The 17,901-nt window shown below is 32.5% G+C and overlaps 3 protein-coding genes across 4 annotated transcripts in view; 2 read left to right on the forward strand and 1 right to left on the reverse strand.

Moving 5' to 3' along the window:
* Positions 1-872: 872 nt before the first annotated feature.
* The window catches only part of LOC126739400 (xylosyltransferase oxt), a 52,804-nt gene continuing 35,775 nt past the window's right edge, over positions 873-17,901 (reverse strand). The window contains exon 9 of the mRNA XM_050445067.1: positions 873-16,546. Within this exon, the coding sequence (XP_050301024.1) occupies positions 16,119-16,546 (428 nt within the window). The 3' untranslated portion in view covers positions 873-16,118. The remainder of the gene's footprint in view (positions 16,547-17,901) is intronic.
* On the forward strand, positions 9,677-11,405 carry LOC126739419 (uncharacterized). Of its 2 annotated transcripts, XM_050445101.1 has the most exons (7): positions 9,677-9,797; positions 9,860-10,218; positions 10,281-10,382; positions 10,450-10,776; positions 10,843-11,024; positions 11,082-11,182; positions 11,258-11,405. In XM_050445101.1, the coding sequence occupies exons 1-6, from the start codon at positions 9,784-9,786 to the stop codon at positions 11,088-11,090; spliced, it is 993 nt and encodes a 330-aa protein (XP_050301058.1). In that variant the 5' UTR covers positions 9,677-9,783; the 3' UTR covers positions 11,091-11,182; positions 11,258-11,405. The 2 variants fall into 2 exon arrangements, with proteins under 2 accessions (XP_050301058.1, XP_050301057.1); XM_050445100.1 differs by lacking the exons at positions 11,082-11,182; positions 11,258-11,405 and having other exon boundaries at positions 10,843-11,081.
* On the forward strand, positions 11,355-12,535 carry LOC126739421 (uncharacterized). Its single transcript, XM_050445103.1, has 4 exons — positions 11,355-11,479; positions 11,548-11,688; positions 11,755-12,286; positions 12,350-12,535. The coding sequence occupies exons 1-4, from the start codon at positions 11,355-11,357 to the stop codon at positions 12,533-12,535; spliced, it is 984 nt and encodes a 327-aa protein (XP_050301060.1).

Below are 17,901 nucleotides of genomic sequence, written 5' to 3' on the forward strand. Positions count from 1 at the left end.
TCGAGATCAGTAACACCATGCTTTTTATGGTACTTAGAGAAGTCTAAAGTATCAAAGTTGGGTGTGAGATGAGTTACTGACTTAACAAAATAGTCATTGGTAACTTTTACGTTACTAAGCTGTTTAGGAATATCTTTATTAGCACCTGTCCACCTGTACGGACATTTAGGTCCCTCAAAATTCTCCAAGGTTTTCTTAAAGTCTTTGTTAACAAAACTATTCTGAAGACAGACGTTTTTTCCATTTGCAATAGCAGTTGTTGCATAATTTCTCAATTGCCGATAATATTCCCAGGAGGCACTTTTTTTCTTTTATAATTTGACAATGCCTTATCACGGAGTTTCATTACATATTTAACATTCGGCGTTTTTCGGCGTTCGTGCATTTTTTAGAGGTGCGTGCAGATTAAATAAATTAATAATAAGCATGTTAAACATATTCACCTTTTCATCAACAGAAGGTAAATAAATAATGTTGTCAAATGGAGTACTAAGAAGACTTTAGATAATAATACCTATAAATAACAATCTTCTGATTCAACTTTATAGTAGGCTAGTAAACTTGAAAAATCCGTTCAATTCAAAGTGCAATTTGCAATTCTTGCAAAAAAATGTCCATTTAAAGAACAATTTGTGATTTATATGTTCTTTTATTGACCCACTGATTCAATTTTGTGGCTTAAAATTTTGGATAATTTTCAAAATTTCGGTGTCTAAAACTAAAAAATTAAAAATTTATCTTGTATGCAATAGGCAGTAAGCAACTTAAAGTCACTCAAAAATATGAAAGAAATTATCTTCTGCCTGAAAGTGCTGAAAAAACTGTTAACCCAGAGGAAAAATAAAAACCGCTAATTATAAATAAAACACAAATTAATTAAATAGGACTTTATTTTTAAAATTTTTATTATACGGCTTCTACTCGAGTCACAAAAGAAACGTTAACCTTAATAACTATTGCCAAATAAGTGATATTTTATCAACAATCCCTTGATAACTTCTAACACTGTGCCGCATTAAAATACAAAAATACTGGCTCACTTTTTTTTTGGTCAACTCAATATCGATCCAAAGATTCCTGGATTTTATTCCAATGAATCTTTAGATACCAGATTATTTAAAATACCCTAACTACGCTACAAATAAAACATAAATACACATTGGCAAACAAAGGATGGCCACTAAAAAGGAGTGGAATGTCTACGACATAAATTCGGACTTTAGGAAACACAAACGGGTATAAGAAGCTAAAAATTAATAAAATGACGCTCTCTCATTTAACTACTTTCGGTCAGACTTAAGTAGAATTGAGCACCATTTTTTTATCACAATTATCCTTATAAACTATAGTTTTGATCTTTTTGGTTTTGGGTTTCAATTGATAAGATCAATACAACGATATCATTATACAACGCGTCACAAGAAAATATGCCAATTTCTTCGTTAAAAAACTGAATATGTATTAGAATTCAGTATATTTTAGTTCTTGTCCGTATGGACTTATTCGTAATTATTAATTTTTAACTTAAACCTTTGCAATAGTCAAATTTTGAGCCGTGGGGAATAAATTCGTTTTCCTTGAAAAATTAAATCAATGTCAGTTATTTCATGATCTAACGTTAATCTATCATCAAACAGCTTCTTATTTATTTGAAAAACTACACAGTTTTCGAATTATTTTAAAAAATGTATTGAACGTTGACATAATTTTTTTTTTTAAATCCATTCAAGTGCCTGGAATCATAACGTTTTAAATTCAAAAATTTATGTTTCAATTACCAAATCAAAATAACCTTATTTATTTATTGATAAACTCTACAGAGTGGTATTATCTCGAATAAGAGCACGGTGAACCAACTTTAAATGAGAGGGTCAACATTGGATTTTGTTGTTTCATTTTAATCTAGGAACCTTTAAAAAACATTTCCAAGAAAAATATAAATCGTCCTTAAAGCAGTTTTTTAAACTCACTTTTAAGGTTAACATTAAAAAAAAAATTAAAACAAAGCAAAGTTTTCATTACTTTAAACTTTTGCTACGTTTTCTTCAAATCTTCATATACTGATACCATTTATTTTTCACTATAAAACCCAAGGCCTAGTTATTTTTTATTACAAAAATACGGCACATGATGTATTACAGTATGCACCTTTGGAGTAACACTAATTCCTGAATCTAAGAAACCAAGTTTATGAAATTTTTTAATGCAAGTCCAAGTAAAAAACAAGAATTAACGACATCGAGAAAATCTTGGAAACATTGTATAAAACACGTATCTTACTTGTTGGTTTGATGGTAAAAGATCAATTTTTTCTAATATAGTCTTACAAGCATTTCCAGTAAAAGACTACCATTATAAAAAAGTCTTGAGAAACGTCGCACCATTTAGTCCACTCTAAACTTTCTTTTTCAAATTCAGTTGAGATATTCTTAAATAAATGATTCACTACGTCTATCATTAAACGTAATTCACGAGGAGGAATCATTTCCTTAACTTCTTTATCTTTCTCTGAAGAACAAATTGGAGGGTGTACATACGAGCTTCGTAGTTTTTTAAAATCTGGCCGATAGTTCTATATACCCCGCATAAGTCTTTTTTTATATTGCAATAAGTTAAGTAAGATAGATGAATAAAATATGCGTATGTTGGCAATATGCCCACGGCTCATAGTTTGGTTATTTTAAGAGAAATGGCGACATACACCATACCCATGTTTTGTTGTTATCCTAATTTCATATTAGAATGAACAATTCGATCAGCTGTAAGCGCCGAACACGTCATATGGCTACAATCTGTTTTTTTTTTAATGCGGCGCTATAAGAATAAGCTTTAAGTTTTTTACTATAAAGTTGCGATAAAAGAGTTATGATATACTGAAATGCTTTGTGTTCTAGAGGATGATAAAGTGGGTATTGAACTAAAAAGGGACAAATTTAAGAAAAGAGCTTAGACAAAAAATATCCTAACCTAATTTGACCACCATGTAATGCTGGCAATATGCACATTAGGGTGGAGCGAATTTTCGATTTCTGGAATTTTAATTACCCTGTATGCTTAATAGGTGCCTATTGTAGTCGTTAGTAAGCCAAAAAAAAACTGAACGTCAGAAAACAACTTCTTCGGCTGTCGAAAGTGCCTTAAAATTTCGGAAATTATTATGTTTTTTATTAATTTAGCGAATTTTTTATTTCTTAAAATTTAACCACCCTGTATGTTTAAAAGGTGCCTATTGTACTCTCAAGTGAGCCAAAAAAAACTAAACGTCCAAAAACAATATCTTCGGCTGCCGAAACCTCCTTAAAATTTCGATAATTAAAGACAGAATCCCATCTATCTTTAATTATCAGAAGGAGCCATTGGGAAGACCCTTGAATCGTGTGAAATTTACCAGTCGTACAGTTTGAGAAAATTGAAACAATTTTACCATTAGTTGATCTAGAAACCGTAAGTACCGATGCAAAGTATTTATATGAGATGTGTCAAGGAATCTCTACTGGAGTTTTAAAAGACAATTGGGCTCTAAAAGCGCTAGGGAAAATGTCACACTCTAGATGGCTTACCACAGCCAATAGAGTCCTAAGGTTATACGTTGCTCCCAATGAGCCCTCTCAAAACCTTAAAATGTTAACAGAGTTTATAGTAAAAGTGTATGCCGTATGCTGGTTTCAAATTAAATGCCATTGGTCTTGTAAGGATGCTAGGCTTGTAAGATTGCTAGGCACTTGTTTAGCATTATAAATAAATCTCGTTAACTCCCTGAAGAAATAAAAAAAGGTATTGATCCCGTAATTGAGAGAAATGGATTTTTTGCGCACCCAGATAATATTTTATCAGCCATGTTAGGAGATGATAGAAAACATATTCGAGAGTTAGCTTTAAGAAGGATTTTAAAATGCAGATCAACCGCAAAAACCGAGGATGTTAGAATATTTCGCGTGAATAAATTGAATTTTGATTGTCAAGATTATGTCGACTTGATTGACTGGCAAAATTTTGTTATAAGCGTTGCGCGTATTAACAATGAAAATTTCGAACGAAGAACTAACATGATTTCTTTGGTTCCTGATGAAATAGGGTTATTAAAATTCTCTTGTCATTCACAAGCAGTTGAACGAGCAGTTAAGTTAGTTACTGAAGCCTCTATGGCGGTTTATGGCCCTGAAGCACGAGACGGATTTATTAGAGCTCGTATTGAATCAAGACAAATATTGCCGCAATTTGATACTAAAAAACAATTCTTAGCAGTTCTAGAACAGAAAAAATAAAAAAAATTATTCTAAGGGTGGGAGGGTAGGGTGGAACTCGAGATGCAGCCACCTCCACGTTGCACCATTCATCCACGTAGTGAGTTCTGGGTAGTTTTTCATGAAAAACTAGCTGAGAGCTGCATGTTTGGCTTTTTTTGCAGTTTTAAAGATTTTTTTAATTTTAAAATTTTTAAGGTTATTTCGGCAGCCGATGGAATCGTCATAAGTCATTCGGATTTTTTTGGGTAAATAAGAACCCCGAAAGGCATCTTTTGCACACCCAGGCATATTCGTTTTCGAAAATTAGTTATTTTGGTCCAGTTTTCGCTCCACCCTAATGCACATACTTATTGGAATAAATTACTACAGATATGACTACGAAGACAAGAAACCAAGGCATTCGGAGTAAATGGAGCAGGGAGGACTTAAAAAATGCAGTTGAAGCTGTGCAAGAAGGTCGAATGTCTCGTCAAGGTGCTTCAAAGGCATTTTGAATACTAAGAAGAACTCTGTCTCGGTATGTTGATAAAAACCAAATTAATAAAGCAGTAATGGGGCGGAGACCAGTATTAACTGTAAATCAGGAAAGTGAACTGTCTGGAAGAACTATTCGTTTGGCAGATGTTGGCTATCCATTAACATCTAGGATACTCCGCAATTGGTACGATTTTGTATCGTCGATTTTGTACCGTAAATGGTATACAGAATAAATTTTCCACCATGTCTCGAATGGTGGTCGGTATCGGCTTGATGGATTTTTGGATGAAAAAGGCTGTAGGCTAAGCTTACATCATCAGCAAACTGTGCTGGCAAAAAAGGAGCGAAACGTGTACACCTCGTAGCTTTAGAGCCCGGAGAAAACGTTACAATTGTTTCTTGTGTCTCCGGTCGTTTGAAGCCCACTGGTATCAGGAGCTTGTAGATTACTGGGATCAACATCCTGACAGAAGATTAAATAAAGAAAGATTCTCAGATGTCTTTACTCCTGTTTGGGGTAAGTGTATGAGCATCAGCAACATCTGTAGTGGGTTTAGAGCAACCGGGATCTACCTTTTTAACAAAAATGCGATACCGGAGTGTGCATTTGCTCCCAGTCTTCCTACGCAGCGCCACAATGAAGAAAACAATGCGCCCAATTTGTCTGATGTTGAAATCAGTAATCCGACTAGTTTGGAAGACCACTGGGACTCAGAAGATGAAATTCCATTAGCTCAGTTAATCGAAAAAGAAGCACAATGTCTAAATAACTAATTTGCTAAAGAGCTCATTACTCCCGATATGCCGCCAGTTAAAACCAAACCACGAAAAAAAATCCCTGAACTATCGAGCTCAGGAAGTAAAAAGGTATGTTTTTAAAGATCCCAATTCTAAAAAAATTAAAATCACTTCATCAAGGAAATCGATTTAATTGCCGAGCACTAGCAGAGCTGCTAGAGAAGAAGACTCGATGTGCTCCGTTTGTGATAAGGATTATGTAGCTGATATGCGATCCTGTGTATTATGTGGAATATGGGTGCATGAGGAATGCGTCGGCCTTACTGCAGATGACATCGAGGAATTTTTTTAAGTACCATGTTTGCTCTTAGTCTCTCTTTTTTTTAATTTTTTTTAAGAATAACTGTTTTTTTTCTTTTTTTATGCGTTAATTAACAAATTAATGTTAAGTTCGGTAATAAGACCAAAATGCATTTTTTTGTTATTCTACTTTCAAAATGGTATCATATGTTTTTAAAGGTTCTGTTCATTAATATTTTTGTGAAACAAATACTTTAGTTACCTTTTTTATATGCACAAAGTCGAAAATGTGTATGTGTTATTAAATAAAAAGGTAAGAATGTTAACCTGGCCTTATTACCCGACGGTACCTTATTTCTAAGTCTTCTGTTGTCGTCCGTTTTTATCACGATTATTAAATTATTCTCAGTATTATTATAATAAATAAATGTTCTTAAAACAATAAAAACATTTTTTCATTATCGTTTTTCGATATAACAACACCAAAAATAACAGTAGTTTATACGCCAATATTATTGAAAACAACACAATAATCATAGTAATCAAAGTAACAAATACATCAAATGATTACTTATTAGCCGAGTAACGATATGTAACGAGTAGGGTTATGTTGTATAAAAGTACGCAGGCTTATTTTTAATACATATCACCATCTATTAAATTATCTATGCAGTCAGTCATGTTCCAAATAGCATACGAGACTGGATACAAAAATAGAAATATACATTATCGACACACCTGTTTTAAAAATGGCCGAGAAGTGTTTGCATGGGTTAGCGATCTAATTATTGGTGGTTGATAATAATTAGTATTTTGTGAGGTACCTGCGAACGTTACAGGTTAGTACACGTTATTGTATGCTTTTTTAGAATATTGTTGTTTGTGTGGCTAAAATTTAGCCACAGTGCTAAAAAGTAGGTTAATAATGAAGATATTAAGCAAAATCTAAAATTATCAACATATGCACAAAAGTACGCAGTAAGCAATGCATAAGAGTTTGCAGTGCGTACTCTTATAAGATATAAAATAAAGCTCTAGTGAATATAGCATAGAAATCAACGTTTTTTTTCAGATTAACACCTTTGAAATATGAGCCGTTACAAAAGAAAAAGTGAGCGGAAGCTAGTGTTCACCGAAGGCAATATGGAAGAGATTAGGCAAAAAATTGCAGATGGTTTTAGTAAAAGAAGTATAGCCAGGGAAATGGGAATAAATGAAGCAACACTAAGAAAACGGTTAAAAGCAGGAACGATCCCCAGCTCCTTAGGACGATTCAAAACTAATATATACTTTTAGATATGGAGGCTGATTTAGCCCAACAAGTAAGGGACCAGGATTTTAGATTTTATGGGCTTACCAAGAAAGATTTGAAAATAGCGGCTTATAAGTTTGCTGAAGCTAACAAACTTCAGCACAGGTTCAGCAATATTAAAAAATGGCAGGTGAATCGTGGGTAAAAGGGTCTTGTCAAAGACACAAAATAGTACTTCGGCAGCCAGAAAAATGGGTTTCAATAAAAGCCAGGAAGATCGGTTTTTTAAAAATCTTAAGACTCTTTATGAAAAAAGAAACTACCTACCAAATTCAATACACAACATAGACAAAACAGGGGTATCCACAGAACCTAATAACTTACCCAAGGTTTTATCTAGCAAAGGCAAAAAACTGGTCGGAAAAGTTGTTTTAGCGTTACGGAGGCATGATATTTCCAAAAAAAGGATGAAAGATGAGCTCTTTTTAAATGTAGCTACTGGTACCTGCAAAATGATATCGGACTCTGGGTTTATAAACAAAGAATAATTTTGTCAGTGGTTGCGGCATTTCAAGAGCTACAGCAAACCTAGTGCCGAAAATCAAGTACTGTTGATCCTCGACAACCATTCCTCTCACCGTGACCTAGATGCAATAAACTTCTGCAGTGATAACTATATTGATTTATTCTCCCTGCCACCTCATGCAAGCCACAGGGTGCAAACACTGGATGTTGGTTTCTTTGGCCCATTAAAGTGTGCTTACAATAGATAGTGTGATAAGTGGACGGTAAGTAACCCTGGAAAGGTAATAACGCAGATGAAAGTTGCCAAATTATTTAACCAAGCGTACACCAGCGTCGCCAATATTGGAAAATCAGAAAACTCATTCAGAGCTTCCGGAATATATCCCTATAGTCCGGATCAGTTTAACGATGATGATTTTGCCCCTTCCTGTGTAACAGACGCACCCAATTATGCAGAGAATGGCCAGCTCAATGATGAAGTTGTGGTGGAAATAGATGATCCCGAACCATCCACGAGTATTCTGATACATGCAACACCTCCACCGTTGGATATTGCCAGCCTTGATATAGTCTGTGAAGACGGGGTACTTATATCAAAGAATTCGTCTACTTTTGAGGAAGAGGTTTTAAATCGGTCGATCCCAGCTTCAGAAATTTTACCTTTGCCGCAAATTAAAAAAAAAACCAAATCGCTCTAGATCAAGATCACAGAAATCCGAAATACTCTCTAGTATTCTATTCAAGGATGAACTTCAAGAACTTGCCAGAATTAAGAAAGGAAAAGAAGAAAAAAAATTGAAGCAGCAAAGAGAAAACTAGTTCTTACTGGCTCAAAATCTCAGAAAACAAAAAAGGTAAAAAAAAATAGAGCTGAAAGTTTAGTCGGTAACCGCACCGAAATAACTGATTGGTTTACTTTACTTACTTACTTTACTTTACTTTACGTGATGCTTTAATACAATGCTTTTCAGACCGTAGAGATCTGGATTGTCTAACTCAAGAGTTAGTTAAAACCAGACCTTACAAAAATTAACATTTGTTAAGTTTTGGTAATAGGCTTCAACTTTTAAGAAGCGATATTGCTCAAAAAATAGGTAATGATTCTAGTTATAGTACTAATGAAAAACTATGCCACATTAAACATTACGAAAAATTTGCCCTAAACACTTTTATTGCAGATTGTACAGGCGTTCAAAAAAATATTATGCATCTAAAAAGGCCCGCCAGTCTTGAAGACGCAATGGCTTATATTAAAGAGTTCGAAAATTTCGAAAGGCTTTATGGCAGTTTCGAAACAAATAAGTTTCAAAAATCTAGTCACAATGCTAATAATAATGTATATAATAACTTTAGGAATAGTAATCCCCCGAGTAACCTTCAGTCAAATAACAGACAAATGTACAATAACTCCTTTAATTCACAGCCCAATCAACAACAGTACTATCAAACACCATAGTTCCCTAATCAACGTAACTCTTTCACACCACAAATGCAAACTTCCCAATTTCCAACTGGCCCTGTTAACATGCCACCCCCATAGCAGTTACCGCCCCAAAAATATTTCACAAACAGTCAAGTTCTTGGAAAACCAAAGAATGTCTTCAAACCCGGTCAAATAAATCCGCGGGATTTACCAAAACCGGAACCAATGTCCACCACTTCTAGAAATACTTCTATGAGAAGTTTCAGACCACCCCCACAGTATGGAAATCGCAACTATTTCCAAACAAACCCAAATGTAAAGCCCGACTTCATATTCCAGGAATTAAATCACCAGGAATATCCTGATGAATCCTCTCGAGAATATTCCGATAATTATGAAGGCGCATTTTGCACCAATTATGCTGATAATTAGGAAACAGATTATGCTCAAGACTATTTTGATGAAATTGATCAAAATGTGGAATTAAAAAAACAAGAGAAAACTCCCCAACATTCAAATGAAATCTATAATAGTGACAGGATACATTAATTTCCACACCCATGCGGGCCAATGAAATCACGGATCGCTTTCGGATTTTGTCAGTCGGCATCGTCGAAATAATCGGCGGGACTGTTGATGTGGTTTGCTAACCTCACTTTCAATTTTCAGCTTTGAGCTTTGAGTTTTTGAAACGTTTTGTTGCTTATTTACAATTTGTGCGACCAAGAGTAATTATTATTAATTACATTATCTTGTTTCCTTGTAAATTCAAAACACCACTGTATATTTACATTAATTTACTACACCTTTATTCGGTGAACATGGATATAAACAGGTAAGTGCTTTTAAAATTAAGTACCTTTGTGAAATTTTATTGAACAGTATATATTTTTTGAGGGATAATAAATTAATATGTGAAGATTGTGGAAAGTCATTTTCTTCTACTTCAACATTGTATCGGCATATGAGGGATATACATAATAAAAAACAGAGTGAAAAAGAGAGCCAACACATTATTTGCCCCCTTTGCCTGGACAAAGAGAAGTTTACATCCTATGATTCTTTAATAAGACACTTTCATAGTATTCATAATATACATATTAAAGAATCTGTTTTAAATTTTAGGAATTTGGCAGAGTTTGAAATTTGGAGGTCTGCAGAAAACAGAGAGGTAGATTATGCTGTTCATCGAAGAAAGAAATGTGCTAATGGGGAAGAATTTATTTACTATAATTGTAATAGAAGTGATTCAAAAGGTACCTAGTTAGTTTTATAATTATGTAAGTCAGTAATTTTTTAATAATTAATCATGTTTTAGGATATGTCAGTACATGTTTGCAACGGTATTTAAAGTCTAAAGGAAGCATTCGTATGCAAGGAATTTGTCCATCAAGAATAATAGTTAAAATTCTAGTAGATGGTAGGTATTTTTTTTCTTAATAATTATTAAAATAGAACATTTATTCATTTATATAACATTTTTTCAGGAGTGATTAGAGTAAGATTTTTTGAAACCCACATAGGACACCCTGACGAATTAAGAAGCAAAAGGCTAACAAAATCGGAACAGGAGATAATTGTGAATAAATTAGCAGCAGGAATTTCAAACAAGAGAATTATTCAGGAGGCCAGAAGCGTAGACGGCAATAAACTACAAAGGAAAAATTGTATAACAAGAGGACATTTAGAGTACCTAATACGAAAATTTAATATTGACAAGAAAAGGGACAGTAATGATATGATAGCCACAGTGTTAAAAATTCAGGAATGGAACAGTGATGGAAAAAATCATGGATTTTTATTTAAACAGATAGGTTCGAATTGCAATTTTATATATTAATATTATCTTAACAAGTTAATGTTGTTTAAATGTATTTTAGGAGAAACTTATCCAGGATTAGAAGAAGATGATTTTGCAGTTGGATATATGAATGCTATTATGGAAAAAAAATTAAGAGATTTTCCAAAAATAATCTGTATAGATGGAACTCATGGAACAAATAGGAGAAACTGGGACTTGACAATTGTGTTAATAAGAGATGAACAAAATATGGGTTTTCCAGTGGCATTCTTACTAAGTAACAGATTAGATCAATTAATTAAAGAGGTTTTTTTTTAGGGCACTTAAAACTAGATTAGGGGAAGCAGTTCAAGCTGAATATATAATGAGTGATGACGATCCAAAATATTACAATGCATGGATAATGGCTATGGATGCAGGTATGTGTATACTGAATAATCAAACAGTATCATAGATCATTAGTTACTTTATGTTATTTTTTCACTTATTTGTAGAACATAAACCAAGAAGATTACTTTGTACCTGGCATATAGTGAAAAATTGGAACATACAGGAAGGTCTAAAATCAAGAAGTTGGAAAATAGACAGATAATGAAACATGAAATGAGGAAAATTTTAAAGGAGACTGATCCACAAAAATTTATACAGCTGAAAGAGAACTATTTTAGGCAATTAGAAGAAGAGGAGGAAACTAATTTTCAGAATTACCTGAAAAAGTACTTCACTAAAAAAGTCAACACTAAAAAATTATAAAACAAATGTAATTAATTCTTTAATATTTTAGGTACTATTTCCAAAGTCAAGAGAGAATAATGATGTGGGCACATTGTTATAGAATCAATGCCGGAATTAATACAAATATGGCAATTGAAAGCTTAAATAAAGTTCTGAAGTACAACAAAATGAATGGAAAGCAGAATATTCGGTAAGGAAATACTTTATTAACACATTACAAAAAAAAATATGTAGAAAATATATTTTCTCTTAAAAGGATTCAAAAACTGTTGGATTTACTGGATGAACTTGTTGATGAAAGAATGTGGAAAAGGATTATAAACATGGAAAGGCCAAATGCAAATAATTATCAGCACAAAATATGTCAGAGTGCACATAAAAAAGCAGAAGAAATGGTGGGTAATAACGGTAATGTATCATATTCTGAATTAGGACATTTTAAGGTAAGGTCGTTTAGTGATAATCATAAATTGTATTGTGTAAATTATAATGAGGACTGTAGGGCAATGTATTGTGAGAAGTGTAAAATATGTAAACATAAATATAATTGTGATTGTCCAGAATATACTGTTAAAAGTGTCATGTGTAAGCATATACATGCTGTAGCTTTATTTGAGCAGAGGAGCGAATATGTTTCAGGTTTCATGGATGAAATGCAAGAAGATAATAATCTGTATGTCAATGAACCTTCAACAAGCAAGACAGATTATGAGGATGAAGTAAATCATTTTCTTGCCGAGACTGAAAATAGATTGAATGTGACAACTGATTTTGAAAGAAAGCGTGAGGTATTTAGTTTAACAATAATTTTATTTGGTAGTTCTATAATATAGTATGGTATAAAATTGTAGATTTGTCTAGAACAGTTTTGCTCTGAAATTCGTAATTATGGTAGTGGATTGGGTGAACATGATTTAGAAAAATTTATGGGTAATTTTAGAAATTTTATGCAGACAGTAAAACAAAAAGAAATGGTGATGAGTAAAAAAAGAAAAATAGAAAAGCAGCAGTATTATCTCAACAAAAAACCTAAATAAATTTATTTATAATAAAATGTTTATAACTATTTCATTACTGAATGACATTGCTTTTGTGAGTGACCTATTCCGGTATTATATCTAAGTGGTGTTGGCTATTTATATTCATGTAATTCGTTGGCTTATGGTGAAGGATACCTATAAAATATATTTTTTAATTTTAATTTTGCCTTTGTTATAATTAACTAATATATTAGTGTTTGTTTCATATTTATTGGTATTTGTTTTCAACTTTTGTAAATAGAACCGTTTGTGCAACTATGTTATATATATATTAGGTAGTAGATTGCTTAATAAATGAAGTTGATATAATAAATTTTGAATATTCTGCATCAGTGTTATGAATAAAGCTACTTTACTAAAATATAATCTGGTTGTTTTATTCATATTTAATAAGCTCAGATCCTGAAAAATATTGGTCTTTTTACATTGTCGAAAAAGGATACAAGAAATGTTTTCCATTATTATGGCTATATACTAAATTTTAATTGAGCGGAGTTTAGAGCCTGAGAATTAATTCAAAGCTATCCACTAAGTGCCTGAAATGAGATAAATTCTATTTTAGTAAAAGCAAAATTAATAAGATCATGTAACAAAATTATTTACCATCATTTGCTGAAAATAAACAATTTCTTTACGTAAGTAAAACGTTCCGTATGTTTATTTTTCTCAAATACCATAATTCCTCTTATAATAAGATTTGAAATACGCGCCTTAATTATCTGAGCCAATCACAGACAAAGCACCGTGATTGGCCCGCATGGGTGCGGAAATGAATGTATCCTAATAGTGACTCTCTAAATTTTCAAGACCTATCCATAACAGACCAAACAACATATTATAAATAAATATTTCTTCTTATAACTCGCTACCTTATCTTGTAGTTAGTTCCCCCAAAAAAAAATTGTTGATCGACACTGGTAGTAGTAGATCTATACTAAAACCGTATATTGCAGAAAAATATTTCCCGAATTGTATATTATAACTCTAAAAACATAATAAAGACAGCTGTAGGTAGCAAAAATACTCAGTATCAAGCTACAATCCCTTTACTGTCAGAATATGGAAAACCATTTGAATTTCTCTCATACGAATGTATTAAGCAAATTTCAAAAAATAAATATTTTCAAAATTCACCATGCAATAACGATATAAGAAATCTTATTCGTTCAAAGCATATAAACTCTAAAGAATCGCGTGCTATAATTAATTTATGCTACGAATTCAAAGATATATTTTATAAACCAGGAGACGAACTTTCCTTTACGTCCAAAGTAAAGCATGAAATAAAAACTAGCGATGAGGTCCCTGTACACACTAAATCATACAGATACCCCTATGCACACAAGCATGAAATAAAATCCCAAATAAGTGATATGCTCGAGAAAGAAATAATTCGACCTTCTACTAGTCCATGGAGTTCCCCCCTATGGATTGTGCCTAAGAAATTAGACGCATCCAAACAGCAATAATGGCGTGTTGTCATTGACTACCGTAAAATCAATGAAAAGACAATAGACGATCGTTATCCAATCCCTAATATCACTGACATGCTTGACAAACTAGGACGTTCACAATACTTTTCCACCCTTGATTTAGCCAACGGGTTTCATCAGATTGAAATGGCACAGAATTCAATCCAAAAAACCGATTTTTCTATAGATAACGGGCACTACGAATTTCTTAGGATGCCCTTCGGCCTTAAAAATGCTCTAGTACTTTCCAACGTGTAATGTACGAAGTTCTAAAAGATCTTCAAAATAAAGTATGCATGGTATACATGGATGACATCATCATTTTCAGTATAAGCCTCCAAGATGCCAGAAGCCAAAACCTGGACCTGCCACTTCCAACCCTGAAGAGCCAGAAGAGCAAACACTCCATTATGTTTGCCTCTTAAGGAGGGAGGAGTTATATGCCTAAGAAGAGCTGACTCTCCAGTGTAAATCTACCCACTTGCGGGGTTGGCTACATCAGTACTTTTTGCCTTATATAAACCTTAGATTTTAGTAAGTCGCTTTATCTCATTGTTTCTGTTGCTGCACGTTATACTGTCAATTTGTACTTTTAGAAATAAAATTGTTTTTTTTTTAAAGTCTCCGTGTCGTTCAACGTTCGTATTTAGCTAATGCATAATCTTTAGAAAATGATATTTTGATACAAAAAAAAAAGGTTAAGCACAGACAAAAACACGAAATATGCCTTGTTTGAAAGGTTACAAGTAACTGACTGTTGGTATGCTGTGAATACAAAAGTTTAGTTGCTCAGATGCTTCTAATTTATTTGTTATTTTCTTTATCTAAGATTTAAAAGACATATCATGTTTAAATGATTTTTTACTGCGATATTCAATTAAATTTAGTTTATGCCTGTTGCTTATAATGCAAAAGCTAAACATTTTTATAAATCATATATATAAAAAATGTTAATTTTTTTTCATATTTTGAATACAATTTAATTAAAAAGAAATAGCCCATTTTTTTTAATTTATTATAAAAGTGAATTAAAAAAAAGGCTCTAAGGATGATTTAAATTTTTCTTGTTAATGTTTTTTGAAGTTCCTAGAATAAAATGCAACAATAAAATTCAATGTTATCCGACCGTCCTATTTAAAGTTGGTTCAAGCGCACTGTAAGAGATGTAGGAAGGAAACCTCAAAAACTGTAAAAAACATATTTTGGGTTTCAATTGTTAAAATTGACAAAAATCTTAATACAATACAGATTTGATTTCATTTTGCCTCACTTAGTATAACACTTAGACGTGAGTTGTTCATTTTTAAATAAAATTTTGTTAACATTTTCTCTAACAAATGCTGAAATTTTGAACAAAAATCCCCAATATTAAGTGCCTGGAATAATCATTACATGATTCCCTATAAAATGTTATTTTCTTGTGAAATAAAATATTTTAAAGTTCAACTAAACCATAATGGGTCTCTGAAATTTTATGCACTACCTTCAATGTAACCAAAAAACTTTTTTACCTTAAAGCAAAGAATACTTTTAGTGATTTTGGAACGAATTATTATCAAAAATTTATAAAAATCATTTTTTAAAAATTGAAAAAGCTTCTGATATACACGAAATTATCTTACAAACCGACTGTTCATAAGTGAAGACACAAATTTAAATTGAAATTTGAATAATAATTTTCTTTAAATAATATTTTAAAAAATCATATATTTTCTAACATACCTTGTCTGTAATGTGAAATTATTCCTCTGGTCTCCTTTTTTTATTCCCCCTTATAATTAACTTCCAGTACATTTTCAAATATAAATAATGAAAAAGTGTGATCATTCATTCAAGTAGGTAAGTGCATGATACTATGTATACCCACACCATAAAGGCAAATTTATTTTTTCGAAGTTAGTTATCAAATGACACCCAATCCCGCAAACTCCAAAAATCGGAATAAACGGCTAGATCTGTTAAAAATAAACCATGTCAAGGATGGTCATAAAAAGATAATCTGTTTATGCTACCTGATATGGCATTTTAACCAAACCCCTTGACTAATAATTTAACAAATCCAGCAGATAACCTATATTTCAATTATTATCCCTAAAAAACCACCATCGTTACCACACATCAAACATCCCGGTGGTAGAATTCACTTTTCCAATGGCACTTTTCGGATCCGGCGCCAAACTGCTCCACTCCGTAGTCCGACATACTTTATCACATTTATTATCCGTCTCGTCTGTACCGCATACGGTCTCTACACTAAAAAAAGCGTCCACCACACTGTCGATCCACTTTAAAAGTTGTTCGCCTTGCTTTTGAGCGTTTTTATTGGCTAGTTCATTGAGCATCTGCTTTTCCGTTTCGTTAGGAAGAAACTTGGTGTAGCCTTGCTCTGATATGCCGGGATTGGCAAGGCTGGAGTGTAAAAACAACATTTCGTCGCCTGTTAACGGTTTACCATAGTAGAACTCTAGGGGAATGATTGGGAATGTTAACTGTGCCAATAGGGTGTCTTTGTAGAGCAGTTTCACTTGCCAAGTACCTAAATAAAGAAAAATTAGACTCGTTTAAAGTAAAGAAAGTTATATTGGATATTCAATTTCAAGACAGCAAAGAAGATCAAATCAAATCAATATAATATTATATAAATAAATAAATGTGTCTTTATTTTTTACTCGGCGAAGTGTGTTTGCTTAACCGAGCATGCAAAAGGAAAATTAAACTTATCTATATGTAAGCTTTAAAATATATAAAATAATTCCCTGAACCTTACTATTACCAAAGGCTAACTAAGGAAATATACGTTTTGTGTTTTAATTACAATTTGACTAAATCAAAAACGAATTTGCATTTATGCCCTGGTTCATCAAAATGTAAACAGTTAAATAACAAAAATACAGATACACAATAATTATTACCTTACATTAATATTTTGACAGTAAATAATTTTTTAATTTTTGCTTAAATAAGTTACAGGATAATTTGGCAAAAACAATTTGTATCTCATTAATAAATAATTTGGGAATAACATGACAAAGCACGCTGAGAAAAGTTTTATGGCGATGTATATTGAGTAAATAATTGTGGCGTGTCTGGCGGTTATGAGTACTGGAGCGAAATGTGAGTTTTTCATATAAGTACTTGGGCTTCCTTGTCTCAAACAACTTATGCAAAAAACTTGCCAAATGAAGCTTCATTCAACCAGTTTAATAAGCTCACTAAACTTGTGACATACATGGCTCTATTTGTAAGGGAAAATATGAAACGAATACAAGAATTTTGTATTTTTGTAGCCTAGCTTTAGACTGGACATCCAAGCAGGGACCATACACAATATACAGGGTGTCTCACGACGAATAGACGCGATCGATATCTCGGAAACAAATTTTTCAAAAAATTTGAAAATTTGGCAACATGGCACAGTCGATGGGGGCCACACAACTAAAATATTTTGACAGTTGCGACGTTTCCGGTTATACCGGAAGTAGGTGTCAACTTCGTTATTTTAAGCGGAACACCCTGTACATTTTTACATTTTTGGTTCCACGTGAAATTCTAGGTGTATTTTGTGTATAATGTCCTATACCTAAGTGTAACCGTTTTTGACATATTTTTAATTTCATGTGAAAAACTATGTTTAAAAGCCCTAACATAATGACCGATTACTCCCTTTTAGTAGCCTTTATTTATTAGTTAGTTTTGGTTTTATTTTAATGGAAGGACCACTTTAAAAGACTATTTTAATATTTAGCTAAAAAAAAGATACAGGGAGCTCAAAAACTAGCATTAAAAATTAAAATGAAAAAATCAATAAAAGTCATTTTTTTTAAATAGAAACCCCCTATTTTTATAATTTTTTCATATTTCAATGGCTCAGAAAGTAATTTTTTTAAGGAT

Source organism: Anthonomus grandis, chromosome 8 (assembly GCF_022605725.1).
Source record: "Anthonomus grandis grandis chromosome 8, icAntGran1.3, whole genome shotgun sequence".
Classification (NCBI taxonomy): domain Eukaryota; kingdom Metazoa; phylum Arthropoda; class Insecta; order Coleoptera; family Curculionidae; genus Anthonomus; species Anthonomus grandis.

Bases quoted from the DNA above. Each gene is read 5' to 3' on its own strand.
- LOC126739419 (XM_050445100.1), top strand. The intron at 10,219-10,280 runs GTACCTAGTTAG...ATCATGTTTTAG, and splicing joins TAATAGAAGTGATTCAAAAG to GATATGTCAGTACATGTTTG. The intron at 10,383-10,449 runs GTAGGTATTTTT...ACATTTTTTCAG, and splicing joins AGTTAAAATTCTAGTAGATG to GAGTGATTAGAGTAAGATTT.
- LOC126739421 (XM_050445103.1), top strand. From the start codon at position 11,355: ATGAAACATGAAATGAGGAAAATTTTAAAGGAGACTGATCCACAAAAA. The intron at 11,480-11,547 runs GTACTTCACTAA...TTAATATTTTAG, and splicing joins TTTCAGAATTACCTGAAAAA to GTACTATTTCCAAAGTCAAG. The intron at 12,287-12,349 runs GTATTTAGTTTA...ATAAAATTGTAG, and splicing joins ATTTTGAAAGAAAGCGTGAG to ATTTGTCTAGAACAGTTTTG.